The following is a 13,687-nucleotide window of genomic DNA, read 5'->3' on the forward strand; positions in this document are numbered from 1 at the left end:
TATCCAGGGCAGAGATGTCATAATTCGCAAGGCAGAGCCTCGTGGCCGCTGGCTACAGACACCGCCTCCAAGTACGGTTGGGAGCTCGGACACCACTCCCGCTCGGGAGCCGTCGCTGACCTCTACCAGAGGGAAGGACTCACAGACTCTTCCTCAGCCCTGCTCCTGTTCTGTAAATCCAAGCAAACCTAGCTTCCTCCTTAAAGGGTTTTTGGTGGAAAAGTGAAACATTCAAAATAATCGTTAGGCATTATGAATCATAGTTCATAGAATCCCAGGACAGTTTGGGTTGGAAGGGACCTTAAAGACCATCCAGTCCCACCCCCCTGCCATGGGCAGGGACACCTTCCACTAGGCCAGGTTGCTCCAAGCCTCGTCCAGCCTGGCTTTATCTCACAGTCCACTTTTATTTCGGATGAATGCTAGAGATGGGAGCGTTTGTGGCTATCTTCTGACATCCTGAAGCTGAGTTCAAACAGCAGCCTGTGACTGCCTGAGCTGAAAAAGTGGTAGGATCCTTTGGCACAGAAACCATTCAGCGCTGGAGAGGATCCAATTCAGCTGGAACTGCTGTCTCTCGTCTAACTCGGGGAATTCTCTTCCGCAGCTGATATTTTGTCTTTCATTCTCTTCTGGCGTCAGTGCCTTTCCCACAGATCCAGTGTGCTGCAGTAGGATGTTCACTTGGCTGGAGGCCATTACAACTGTGCGGGAAACAAACAAGAAAGCAGCCACCTTCTCTGCTCTTTTCCCCAGGGATACAGGAGTTTAGGAGAGGAACATTTGATCCAGTCTCACAGCAACTTCTGCGAGGCCTGGGCACACCCACAGATGGACACAAACTGGGGTATCTTTAAAGAGTCTTAAAAATTGCCTTCAACTGGGTTTGGTGTGTGAGTAGAGACTATGACCAAAGCGAGCATTTTAGAAAGCAGATGCCAGCATTCTGCAGACCCTGGGAGAGGGAGATTTCGGCAGCAGTAGGTTATTGTACCTTTGAAATCAAACTTTGTGGGGGCACTGCCTTATATTCTACGCTTCTCTTTTTAGGCAGAGACAGCTTCCTGTAGGTGGTGGTTATGGCTGCGATTTACCAGGCAGTGTATAGAAGAGCCTCCTCTCTCTTCTGCAGGTCACACTCTACCTATGTTAGAAAAATGAGGTAAGTTCTCCTCTGGTTCTTGTGTACAGCGAGAAGAGCGGAGTTTGGCTCCCGTGTCCACTGTCACAAGCAGCCCAACCTAAATCTAACCCAGGGGTTAATCTTTTAACTGTTGTGAGCTCTGTAAATGGTAACAGTCACAATCTCTCCACTCCCTTCACCGCTGATAAGAACTGGTTCTCTCAGGCTGAAGCTCCGTTAATGAATGCCTATGCTTGCTGCCCTAGCTAAAGATCTTTTAAAATACAAGGCAGGCTTGAAGCGATGCTGCTCGCCTCGTTTTAAATACTACTTCAGTCTGAAAAGCATGTCCTGACACTCCTTTTCCAGTGATTGCTTTTCCTCATTCAGGCCCTGGCCAGCTGGGCCCTCAGAGTTCAGCTTGGCCTTTACCCCTGTCAGTGTGACAGGCAGAACGTACCCTGCAGTAAGGCCTGCGGCCCGATGGGACGTCTGTTCAACATCTGAAGTGCTCAGTAGCCTTGCCAAACAGGTCTTGGAGCCATCCAGGCTGGGGGGATAAAAGGGAAGATCAAGGTTTCCCTGCACACAAATGGTCGTGGCTACAAAGCCAGACCTCTTGGATTAAGAGACTGGGTTACTGATCTTCTCAATGTCCAAGACTTGAGGCTGCCTGTGTGGTAGTAAGAATTGCAGTATTTTCTGCCACACGGCACCTTCGCTAGAGGCTACAGCCCACCAAAGAGTAGACTCGGCTGTCAAAACCTCCAGAAGCATGTGGGATACATAAAATCTGTACTGTCCGTTCAGGCCCCAAAATCAGTGCGTCCAAATAAGCGGAACACGGGTAATCTCCATGTGATCTTGAATTCATCTTCCCAATTCTCTTCTCACTGCAGATACTTAAATGAGCTAAAGGAAGAAGATAACCTTTGTAGACAAGCCCAGACCTCAGGAACCTTCTATCTCTTTCACAATCTCTCCCCCTTCCTGCAGAAAGTTGGGAAGAAATATTTGGTACCACAGCTCGGTGCAGCAGGTAAGCAGGTGACCGGAAAGCAACAGCTCCAGGGTCACACAGCTGCAATGATACGGAGTCATTTGCAATAGGAAACCCCTTACACGGAGGCTGAAAATCGATGAAGCTGTGCAGGAACATCCTGCCCTGTGCAGCATGCTCTTTGCTAACAACCAAAGACTATTTAAACCGTGGCATGCGGACACAAGCGCTTCACGCACACACAGTATCAACATACACCTGATGTGTCTTGAGATGATTGCTTGAAATGTTTGGGACCGTGCCTTTTGAAGAGAAAGGGCTGGCAGGAAAACAGGCAAGGTCTAAACCTAACACAGGTTATTTGGCGTAACGCAGGAAGAGAAAGAGGTAATGGCTGGTGTAGGACAGAAACAGAACGGACAGCTGCTCCCCAGGGGTTAAAACATTTGCATCTTTACCTTGACATGGTCTAAGCTCCCAACAGCCAGGAGGAAAGCCAGACCCTTGCTATCCATCCAGATGGGACTGCTTGTCCAGTCCCCTCTCTCACTTGAGTGCCCTGCCTTGAGCCAAGATTGCATGTGCCTTGAAGATCCAGAGAGAGCATCACGGTTGTATGAATTTGCTTTCCTCACCGCTTTTTCTTCCCCTTTTCCCGGCTGTTTAGAGATGAAAAGGACCCTGGAGAAATTCAAAGAGACTGAGCAGTGGATAGAGAAGTCGGTGCTGATCGGTTGTTCAGACGAGCACGTACCACGCTTTGCCCTGGATTTAGGTTGGGATGACTCCTCTTCCATCCGCGTCAGTGTCGCGTTTGATGCGCCAAGATGAAGATGTGCCTAGGCAGCACCCCCCGTCCTTGCTGGGGGAACGCTGGCTGCCAAAGGGACTCGGTTGAGTCTCTGTGGGAGCTGCCGTGCGCGTGGTGGGTCAGAGCCTGTGTTAGTAAAGGTGGGCTGTTGGCAGGTCACTTAACATTTGGGAATATAACCACTGGTGTGATGTCACTTCCACGGGAACTTCCAGAAATTGTATACCGGAACAATGAAGGGCGTAAAGTTGGGATAATAACTGCAATTTATGAGATCAAAGATTTTTTTGTTGCTGTTGTTTTTTTAAACAGGGCCCTTGGAGAAATCGGTCATTGAGTCGGAACTTGAGGGATCATTTACGGACTTACGAAAAGCTCTCTTCGTAGTGGATGAGAAGGATTCTCCTTTGCTGGCTTCGGTACTGTACAGGGTTTTTTTGTTTGAGAAGCTGCAATTTCTACCCCTTCTCCTTCTCTCCCACATTGTTCTATGATTTACTACGTATTGTGGACGTACCTAGTGTACACTTTCAGTGACCTGGGTACAAACACACTATAAATTACGGCAGTTTTCCCAGTTTTGTGATCCCAAAAGCAAGCTGCAACAGAAACAGACAAGTGGATTGAAAATGACAGCACCCATTAGTCGTTTAGCATCAACCTGCTCTATGTCTGGTGTGAACCACACCGGTCTTATCAGAAGTCACAGCAGGCCCAGTTTGTCCTCAGATTAACAACTACCAGGCACCAGTCTTCTGTAATCTTCTAGGCAAACTGAACTTCATGAACGAACTTGTAGATCTTCTCTCATTGCTGTTCTTTTAAAGCTACTCACTTATAAGCTGTCACTCTGCAGGTGCCATATGTTTGGAAGTCCTAAGAAAAGACCTGTGTGTGAAAAACAGCTGTCTTGACCCATAAGTAGAAACAGCTCATGTTTCTTTTCCTGCTCTCTAATGTTTGTGGTGCTTGGGTTATTTTTCAAGAAGGTATTTAGGGTTGGAGACTCCTTTGAATAGTTCATTTCCCATTATATCCCAATAAAGAACAACTCTTCCCCACCTCCCCTGAACATGCTCGAATTTGGGTGCTAAAGCAAGAAGCACGAAACACCACTGCAGAATCTGCTGGTTTTCAAAGCAGCGCCTGTACTTAATTTACCCTCCTAAGGCTTCCAGACATAATCCAAGTTTATCCACATGACCGCACGCTGGGGAGAAGACAGCAAAGCATCCCTCAGACTGCTCATCTCTTTGCCCCAGATACCGATAAGATTTGTGTTTCTCTCTTGGTGTTTGCAGGCCCAGTCCCTTCTCCGGTGGCACGATTCCCACCAGTACTGTAGCAAAACTGGGCAGCCCACTCAGAAGAACGTAGCGGGCAGCAAGCGTGTCTGCCATGCCAGCGGAATAACTTACTACCCACAGGTGAGCACCTGGACAGCAAAGGGAAGGGACACAGGGTCCCTGTGGTGACAAGCCCATGCTGCTGGGTCGCATGGAGGGGAGTAAAAGGCAGCAGGAGGGCTTTGCATGGGGCTGGGTACTTCAGTGTCCATCCAGCAACCCCCAGCCTGCTAGGAAAAGCAACAATTTGCACTTACTCATTTGGTCTGAACTCCTTGTTTTCCTTTTGGATGCATTTGCTAGATGTCTCCAGTGGTGATCACCCTGGTGTCTGATGGGACCCGGTGCCTCCTCGCACGCCAGCCCTCATTTCCCCAGGGGATGTTCACTGCTCTGTCAGGCTTCTGTGATGTGGGTAAGGAGGTCTCTGATCCAGCACGGTGGCCTCGGACATGCAGGGCTTGGGGGCAGAACCGTGGGACATCAAGCAAGCGCCGGTTCACGGAGGAGGGTGGGAACATAGGTGACATCAGGGAAAAACATAACGGCTCTGAATAGATCGGTGTTGCCACTCAGACAGAATTCAAAACAGCTGTATGTACCTGAAGGGAATGGGAATTATGGGCATGTATCCGTTGCTGTAGTCCCTGATAGTAAATACAGGTGTAAGACCCCCCAGGTTAGAACCCCACATACTTTTTTAGCCCATTTTGTGTCTAGTGCAGTCTAGCTTAAAAGAACTACAGCCCTCTTGTTACAGGAGGAAAAATGGCTTAAAAAGGGAAATTATGGAGAGGCAGCATTGTTCTGTCCACCAGCTGTATACAGACAAAGCCAAAACTGTCTCTGATGCTTCTGTTTAACAGACGTAAGCACTGTTGATGAATTTAATTGAGCATCCTGCTGACAAGTGTTTCCAGGTCAGCACAGTCGGAACTCCTGCGTGAGCGGTCGGGGCTGGAACACCTCAGAAATAAGTGTGCCTAGATTTTCCTTGCCCCGGTTTGCTGCCCTGAGGCCAGGCCACCCTCACCTAACGGTGGTTGCTTCTAGGTGAAAACGTGGAGGAGACAGTGCGGCGAGAGGTGGCAGAAGAGGTGGGCCTGGAGGTGGAGTCACTCTGGTACTCAGCTTCTCAGCACTGGCCCTTCCCCAGCAGCTGCTTAATGATAGCTTGTCACGTGTTGGTGAGAGCGCAGCAGGCCGAGGTGAGCAGGCTCCGCTTCCCCTGAGGCATTTCACTGCCGGCCTTACATGGTAAAATCTCTTTCGGTTCACAGACCATAGTTTGGAGAGCATCAGATCCTCTCCAGATGTTGTTTTCCATTGGTTTTCTCTACAGTGACGAACAAATTTCAAAATCATCGTTATCTTCTGTTGCAATGTGCCAGATTTTGCACAGACCACTATATAAATACAAGCCCATGGCCAAACACCCTGATGTTTTTCCTCTGGACTTTGCAGAGGAGGTACTCTCTAGTATTAGTATCATGTTCAGAATCCTAGAATGGTTTGGGTTGGAAGGGACCTTAAAGACCATCCAGTTCCAACCCCCCTGCCATGGGCAGGGACACCTTCCACTAGACCAGGTTGCTCCAAGCCTCATCCAGCCTGGCCTTGAATGCTTCCAGGGCTGTCATAGAACATGCAGATTCGTCCCTATTAATTGCTGTGGTCAGCCACTGGTACTTTGCAGGCCAGTACCATGATGGAATAGGGCTACCTGATCCGTCACTTCCCTAAGAAAACCAAGACAACAAAGCACTGGTGGGCAGTAATGTCCTTTCCTGTATTGGCACCAGTGCTTCATTCAGGCGTGGATAAAGCACTCTGGGCGTTCTAGCGCGGGATCTTTGTGGGATCAAGAACAAGCAAGAACAATGCTGCCCACGTTTAAATGTGATTTAAGGAATTGGTACTTTCTGAATTCTTTCCAGATCAGAATGAACAGCCTGGAACTAGAGGAAGCCCGCTGGTTTGGTCTGGAGGAAATTGTGGAGGGTCTGAAGCGAGAGCCCAGATCTTCAAAGCAAGAGGATGGTAGTTTTTTACCCTGGTTCCCTCCCAAACAAGCCATTGCTCACCAGCTGATTTGTGAGTGGGTTAAGTGCCAGACTTCCTGGCTGGCTTAGGCATGACTTCCTGAAGTCTCTGATTCTACCAGAACAACAAAAGTTCGAGACAAAAGCTTCCAAAGTTACTGAAGGCAAAGTCTGTGTTACAGCGAGGATAGCACCAGCCTGGTGGCAGTCTTACACTCAGATACAGAGACCTACAAAGCCGTTTCTAAACTGATCATCCTCGAACAATTCCATGTACGCTGGATCACCTTTGAGATCCCATGACTTGCAGTAAACGTACAATAAAATTCTTAGTCTCAGAGCATCAAAGTTATTGTGACCAGCTGCTGCTGGTGCCCAGCAAGCAAGAGAACGGTAAGACACTTGCACCTGTGTCCCATTTTCCTCCATTTTATCTATCTTGGATGGATATCGAATGCACCATTTTTCCAGGAAAAAAAAAAAAAAAAAAGGACAGCAGCACCTTTCAGCGTTCATGTTTATATGGATCTGGGAGAACTATCCAAAGACCAGAAGAAAAGCCACTGCCTGCATGCTCTCCCCTTCTTGTGTTTCCCTTCCCACTCAACCGTCTAGTTTCATATAAAACATGTTTTTTTCTTTTTTTGCCAACATTGAGCTATGACTTTGCTGATATATCTGAGCAACAAAAAACATCTCTAGAGGCAGTTTTCCCCACCAGTAAGGCAGTGTTACTTCCATCCCACAGAAGAGAGAACAGAGCTATCTGGTGGTAGAGCGCGGAAGAGCAAAACCTACATCTAAGCATATGAGAAGAACCCAGGTAATGCAAAGGTGAGAGGAAACCCAGGTAATGCAAAGGTGAGAGGAAACCCAGGTAATGCAAAGGTGAGAGGAACTGTGAGTAATGCAGGAAAGCCAGATAATGCAAGAGGGGAGTGCACTGTCAACAGAGACAAATCTCTAAAGGCACAATGCTGCTTACCCGGGGCCAAAAGCCTGAGGCTTGCTTGGGGAGCTGGTCTGATACTGCTGAATTGGTATCACTTGAGGGAAAGCAACAGAGAGATTCTGGGTGAGGAAAGTTTAGTGAAAGAGAAGGAGGGATGTTTGATCTTCAGGCTGACAGTCCTTTCTGCCTGCTTGGTCAGAGTTCACATGCCAGGACTGCAAAGCCATCAGTACAGGTACTCCAAGGAGGGTCAGGAATGTATCCTTGACTGCCACCATTAAGATTATTTGCTGCTGAAAGGCCTTTTCAGCTGTGGTAAAAATCTGGAGTGTGACACCTGAGCAGTAAGTAGAACAGGCACGTTGTCACACCACTGAGACATGCTTTGTTTCTTCAGGTTAATTTTACTTTAGAAGGTTGGGAGGGGATTCTTTCAGGCCATGGTGGCATGTGCAAACACCTTTCCCACCCTCACTCACTCTCGGTCAATAAAACCCATGTGTCGGAGCATGTCTTTCACGTTTGTGCTCTCCATCTGTCAGTCACCCTGCTAAGAACACACACTGGTACAGCCAAGGGCATTGCTTCCCCCCCTCCAGCCCCGCCAGACACACAGGAGCCCACACACCACTGAACTGACCTGCAATGCTCCTGCATCCCGTTTCCTCTGAAACATGTCTGATGCCTCTCTTCACAGTAGTTGCTCCTGCTTTCTCCCCCATCATACCATTTCAATTCCCCAGCATTTCTCTCTTCCTCTCTCATCTCTGGAATCTGCCATTTTCAGCCTCACTCCTTTCTTCCCCATCTCTGCAGTAGAACATACTGAAGAGTCAGATTACCTGCCAGCAACATAATTCCCGCTTCTCATCCTTCTTCCTACCTCTCCCCCTAATGCCTTCCCAGCTTACCCTTACATAGCTCATCAGCGTGCCCCGAGCTTGCTTCCAGCATACAGCATCCAGAAAACGTAGCACATACGGCTGAGGGGAACGGCTGTGCGACTTCTGCGGGGAGGCACCACCAAGGCTCCGAGGTGTGGTGTGAGGCAGACTGGTCACAGGTGACGCGATCACTACCGCTGCCCCCCTGCTTGGTGCCGGTGGGGCAGACACTGCCCAGGCCGAGGCTGGTACATACCCACAGACTTCAGGACAACCCTTTGGCATTGCAGCCCATCATGTTCTCTGACTACGTTGGACTTTTTCAGATTTCATCAGTCACCGCCTGTTTTCTACAAGAAGAATATGAAAAGTAAACTAATTTCTCATTTGCTTGCTTCTGTTATTTGTGTTTTAAATCACAGTTGTAAAACTCTGCATGTTGCTTTTTACTATCAAAAAGAAAAAGAGTCTTTTCAATCTACTCAAATACCTTTTTTTTTTGGTAGAGCAAGAACTCCTCCAAGGCAATATTCCCATCACATCTTTTAAAGAGCCTCAGATTCAAAACTGTTTTATAAAATCCTTAATCCATTTCCATTTGACTTAGGTATGAAACAAAAAAATGGTGGCCTCTGTTCCTGATGTTAAGGAAGCAGGAATAATTACAGGCAATACACAGCTATGAACAGAACAGAAAAACAAGGTGAGAGAGACATTGTTCTCACTTGCATTTGCCTCAGAAATCTGTCTGAAGCCTGAATACTCCTCACTGCGGTCAAGATGGAACATGCTCCATAAAGGCAGGTGACCTGGAAAAAGAAACAGGCAGTTCCTGACACATGCTTCAGCAAAACACAGCAGGGCTTTTCCATGTAAAAAATACCAAGCAGGTAAAAGGGCTGTAGCAACACATTTCTCCCAAAACAATGTCCGTTAAATGAATCATCTCTGGGGACACTTGGCTTGTATAAATCACTGAGACTCCACTGCCTTCAGAGACTGCGAGGGCTCGGGACGTAGAGTGAGACCTACCGCTGAAAAGCGGTCGGCCTGCGGCATTACATCCCAGTTGTTTACAAATCACTTCACCTCAAAACTCGCTCTGAGACACGGCGGATGCATGCTGAATCTGATGTTTAGCCTGAGAGGACATGAGCACTCAGTAGAATGCCCTGACAACATCACAGCGTCAAAGTCGTTTTTCAGGTAACTCTGAAAAAACTCCTGCAGCTGCCAGGGACAGGTTGTCACAACAACTGGTAGTTACACAAATACAATTCCAGGAGCCTGAAGCACTCCTGAAATGAATTCAGCCTTCAGTTCCCCTGTGAATGGCCTTGCGATGCAGGTAAGGTTAGTAACCCTGACTAGTTAAAAAAAAAGGTCTGGTCTAATCTAGATTAGCATCACTGCAGTCATTGGGTATCATGACTCCTTTTTCCCATCAAAGTATAAAGTCTTTACTGGAAATATCTAATTTTCTGCCTTCTACCTGCACGTGCAGTCAAGTCACCCACCTATTTTTTTCTGAATAAACTGAGCTTTACATTCATGTTAGCGTTGCTCTTCACTTCCATTCCTGTATGCTTGCAAAACTGTGAATATCCATCTGGGAGCACTGACCCACTTAAGCACAGGCTCTATTCCAAACAGCAATCCACACTTCACACAGGAGTAACACACCATGTGATATTCTTCTGCCTCCATTACTTGGCTTCCCAGATACGGGTTCACACCAGAAACCTGCAAGTTGTTCATGACGGCCTTTTCCACAACACTGCACTCCACGAGGCAGTTTCCTAGCCCGGAAGCATAACCAGCAGGTATTCCTACATCTGCCTATCCTATTTCAACAGGACAAGTTGTTACTGTAAGAATTCAAACACAAGATAAACTGAACCATGACCACAACAGCCATCTGTTCTTTGCATTGAAAGCACAGTTTTGCTGTTGAATTAATTATCCATTATTGACACCTTGAATCTGTAACAGGAGACCTTCTCCATCCTCACGAGGTGAACAACACACTTGATACACATCAGCTAAGGTGATGTTTGAGGCTTCACAGCCCTCACTTTTCATATTCTTGAGAAATCCACCTTTTTCCATAGATCCATATTCTGCTGTTTAGGCTGAGAACCCCAACTGCCCTCCATGGTGATATTTTCTCAGGGGAATAAACAAAGTTGGAAAAAAGAAGCAAGTTTCCATCGCAGACCTGCCAGAACAGATGCTCTCATGTCCCATTCCAAAGACGAAGACAGCAAGAGGGAGGGCAGCTGTCGCTGCAGCCTTCACAGCATCCCAAGGGATCCCGAGGTGGTACAAAGGGCCTGTCCTGACTCCTGCTGCTATTAAAAACAAAATCCAGTTTCTCAGGTGAGCTAGACAAGTAGCTACAGCAAGAGCTGAGCAAACATTCATAAAAAATACTTTTCCAGCCCTGCAACTGACACATCCCGTGAAGGTAACCGTTACTCCTCCTACACTGCAGTAGCAAGGAAAGGCAGGAGGGAAGCATCGTGCAGGGAGGTGATCTTCCACGGCAACAGAGGAGGCCGACATCCACTTACATGACCAGGATGCTGAAAACAGTTTATCCACAGGAGGTCCACGTAGCACAGGGACTTTAAATAGCAGGTTGTATCACTGACCCAGATTGCACCTGAACACAGCTAGCTGCAGATAAATCCCCTTCCTCCTGAGCCACACCTCCTCCCCCCTGACCAGACGGGTTGGACTCAGCTGAAAACACAGCTGGCCTGCGGCCAACTACACGCCCTCCATCACCACAAGGGGAACCAAGACCCTCTTTCTTAGGCCCCTCACATTCCATGCAAGAGCTTTAACAAGTTAAAGCCCTCTACTGTCTCCTGGGATTGGTTTCAACCCCGTATGTGGCAGATGAAAGAACCCTTACTTGTTTTCTTCCTTGAAACATACCAGTCAACAACGACGCCGTTCAGAACTGGGGCTACAGGGGTCAAGCCAAAACAAGGAAACTACATTTCTGGAAGGGTCAGAAGGGCTAGGATGAGCAAGGCTGTGCAAAAGGCAGATGCTCAAGTGAGCAAAGGGAATAAACTCTGCTGGAATGCAGTTCTAGCTAAACTCATTTTGAATATAATGGAAACTCTGATAGCAATCCCTTGAAAGGGAACCACACTGCACTTGTCTTACCTAATTAACTCCACCAGACCTCCTTCACTAAAAATACTCTCTTTCAAAATTAAAAGCAGAATCCCCTCATATGTTACTTCAAAGCGGCGGAAGAGACAGCATGGAAATGCTTATTCTTCGATGGCAAATTCTCTTGTGAGCAATTTCAGAGTCTCGAAGGCCTCCACTGTGAAGCTGCTAAACAAATGTAAACAGTTGGAGTAAGTCCAGCCCCACAGAATTAACAGTCCAACTGATGGAAAAGTGAGATTACCTAAGAAACCAGATGAGCTGAAGCGCTTCCGGAAGAGCAGCATTGTTCTGAACACTGGCTTCGAAGCTTTCTTCACATACTACACCAGAAGAGCCTTTTGACCTATTTGGACTGCATAGTACATGTCACAAGAGTTTAAGGTGATCACATTCTTGCAACTACATTACTTTTTAAAGTATCAAAACTTGATCTAACAACTCACCAGCAGAGAATTTTATGTAGCTTCCGTGCTAATTACCTTCCCTGTTAAAACACAAACGCTGTTTAAGGTTCAAGTACATCTTTTTTCCACCAGTAACTGCTGGTTATCCTTGTCTGCTAGATCCAAGACCTCCTGTTACCCTAATTTTTCCAGTGCACATTTGTCTAACTCAATCCCATTCCACCTCACCTCTCTGCAATCCAAACTCCTTGAACTTTAGTGGTATCTTTATATTTCCTAATCCTTGTTGTCTGTCTCTAATCCCTGTCCAATCTGGCAGTATTCTCCCACACGCTTCATCCACATTCATTCAATGCATTCACGTAAGGAATCTCCAATGTTTCTGATACTGTCCTGGAACGTTTTACAAGGTATCTGTCATCTGCAAAAACAAAAATTTGGGAAAAAAAACCCCAGCCATGAGCGTGGATCAGGAGGGAACTCAGCAAGCAAGCATTCGCTGTACGTTCTCAAAGTCTCACAAATTTCAGCGAAACTACGCCAATGTGTGACTTCCCAAGCATTGGTCAAACTCAGTTGGCCGATGCTGAAGCTCATAATCCAGCAAGTGTCCAAGTCCTACACGGAAACAACTTTTGCCACATTCTGCTTTGTCAGTTAATGCCAACCCTTATCATGTAAAAAAATTAAACCAAGGACTTGAACTAAATGGACTGCAAACTTTGAGACAAATAAAATAAAATAAATAAAATTCAGGCCTTTAAAAGCAATTAGGTATGCCTTCAGGATCAATCAGGCTTTTGTATCATTGAATACTATTTTTCTGAATATGTTAAATAAAAAAAAAAAAAAAAAAAAAACACAAAGAAAACCCCCTCAACCCATGAGCTTCTCTTCTACCAGTTAAGACACTTAAGTGTTGTGCGGAAGAAGAAAAATAAAGCAAAGTCCTGTAGAAACCAATTCAGATCTGGCAGGACGGTGTTCCTGCTGTCTGTACATCAAGAATTTCTGCATATTTTATTTCAAATTTATGTTGTTAAAACTAAATCTTTATAGCTAGAATCGATTTTTCTAGATTGCATGTGAAAGCAGCATGCTGAACGCCTTCTAGCTACATTTGCACTGAAAACCAAAACTAAACTGTTCAGACTGTGCTCATATACAGCTACTGCTGGCACGATACCAAGACTCAGCAACAACGGAATTCAGAAAATGTCCAATTACAAACATGCTTTAACTCCAAGAACTTCTGAGGAACCACTGAGGAAGTTACGCATACCTTCAAATAAAAAATCTCCAGTAATGAAATTGTACTTCTGCTTTTATTTAAATAAATTCAAAAATACTTCTAGCCAATATTTACATATTCAACCCAATTACTCTTCAAATCCTCACGGTTAATAAAGAGCAGATTTTTGCAGTAATTATCAGAAGTTCCTGCAACGAAGCACTGTGCTTTTGGAAAAGCGATTGTCTGCTGAACATTCAGCCAGCATTCCCAAATCCACAAGAGAACACGGTTTCTGTAATACAGTATTCCTCCACCTTCCCCTGAAGGCAGGAGCATTTTCAGGACATGCACTGCTTTCCAGATACTGAAACCACCTGGTAATGGGTAAAAGAACACTTTAGAAATACATCAAATTGGATCGTTGATTTGAAAAACCAAAGACAGGTTTTATAATAAAAGTTTCATTCGTGTCGCATCAGTCTTCTGGAAACATGTTTGCGCTAGAAAAATCCGATTTCTATCCAAGATAATATCCAAACAGACGGCTTTTGCAGGTAAATTGACTTTGCTTCTTTAAAGTCACACCTAACTGATGAGTAAAATGCTTTAAAGTCAAACCTTTTGTCCCATCTTCCAAACATTCTAGCCTTTCTGTGCTTCGTTTCTCGATCAGCCACGCCTTCTGAATTAGACAGTCCT

The 13,687-nt window shown here is 46.2% G+C and overlaps 1 protein-coding gene across 1 annotated transcript; it reads left to right on the forward strand.

The window, feature by feature from the left end:
• The first annotated feature begins 1,079 nt into the window (after positions 1–1,079).
• NUDT13 (nudix (nucleoside diphosphate linked moiety X)-type motif 13) lies at positions 1,080–6,412 on the forward strand. The gene is made up of 8 exons (XM_010160149.1): positions 1,080–1,162; positions 2,023–2,162; positions 2,791–2,898; positions 3,247–3,353; positions 4,236–4,361; positions 4,584–4,695; positions 5,334–5,488; positions 6,218–6,412. Exons 1-8 carry the CDS (start codon positions 1,080–1,082, stop codon positions 6,410–6,412), a joined length of 1,026 nt encoding a protein of 341 aa, XP_010158451.1.
• The last annotated feature ends 7,275 nt before the right edge of the window (positions 6,413–13,687 follow it).

Source organism: Eurypyga helias, unplaced genomic scaffold (genome assembly GCF_000690775.1).
Source record: "Eurypyga helias isolate BGI_N326 unplaced genomic scaffold, ASM69077v1 scaffold7271, whole genome shotgun sequence".
Classification (NCBI taxonomy): domain Eukaryota; kingdom Metazoa; phylum Chordata; class Aves; order Eurypygiformes; family Eurypygidae; genus Eurypyga; species Eurypyga helias.

Excerpts from the sequence above, each read along its gene's own strand:
- NUDT13 (XM_010160149.1), top strand. The coding sequence starts at position 1,080 with ATGGCTGCGATTTACCAGGCAGTGTATAGAAGAGCCTCCTCTCTCTTC. Across the intron at positions 2,899-3,246 it reads ACGCTTTGCCCTGGATTTAG|GGCCCTTGGAGAAATCGGTC; the intron begins GTTGGGATGACT and ends TTTTTTAAACAG. Across the intron at positions 5,489-6,217 it reads TGAGAGCGCAGCAGGCCGAG|ATCAGAATGAACAGCCTGGA; the intron begins GTGAGCAGGCTC and ends AATTCTTTCCAG.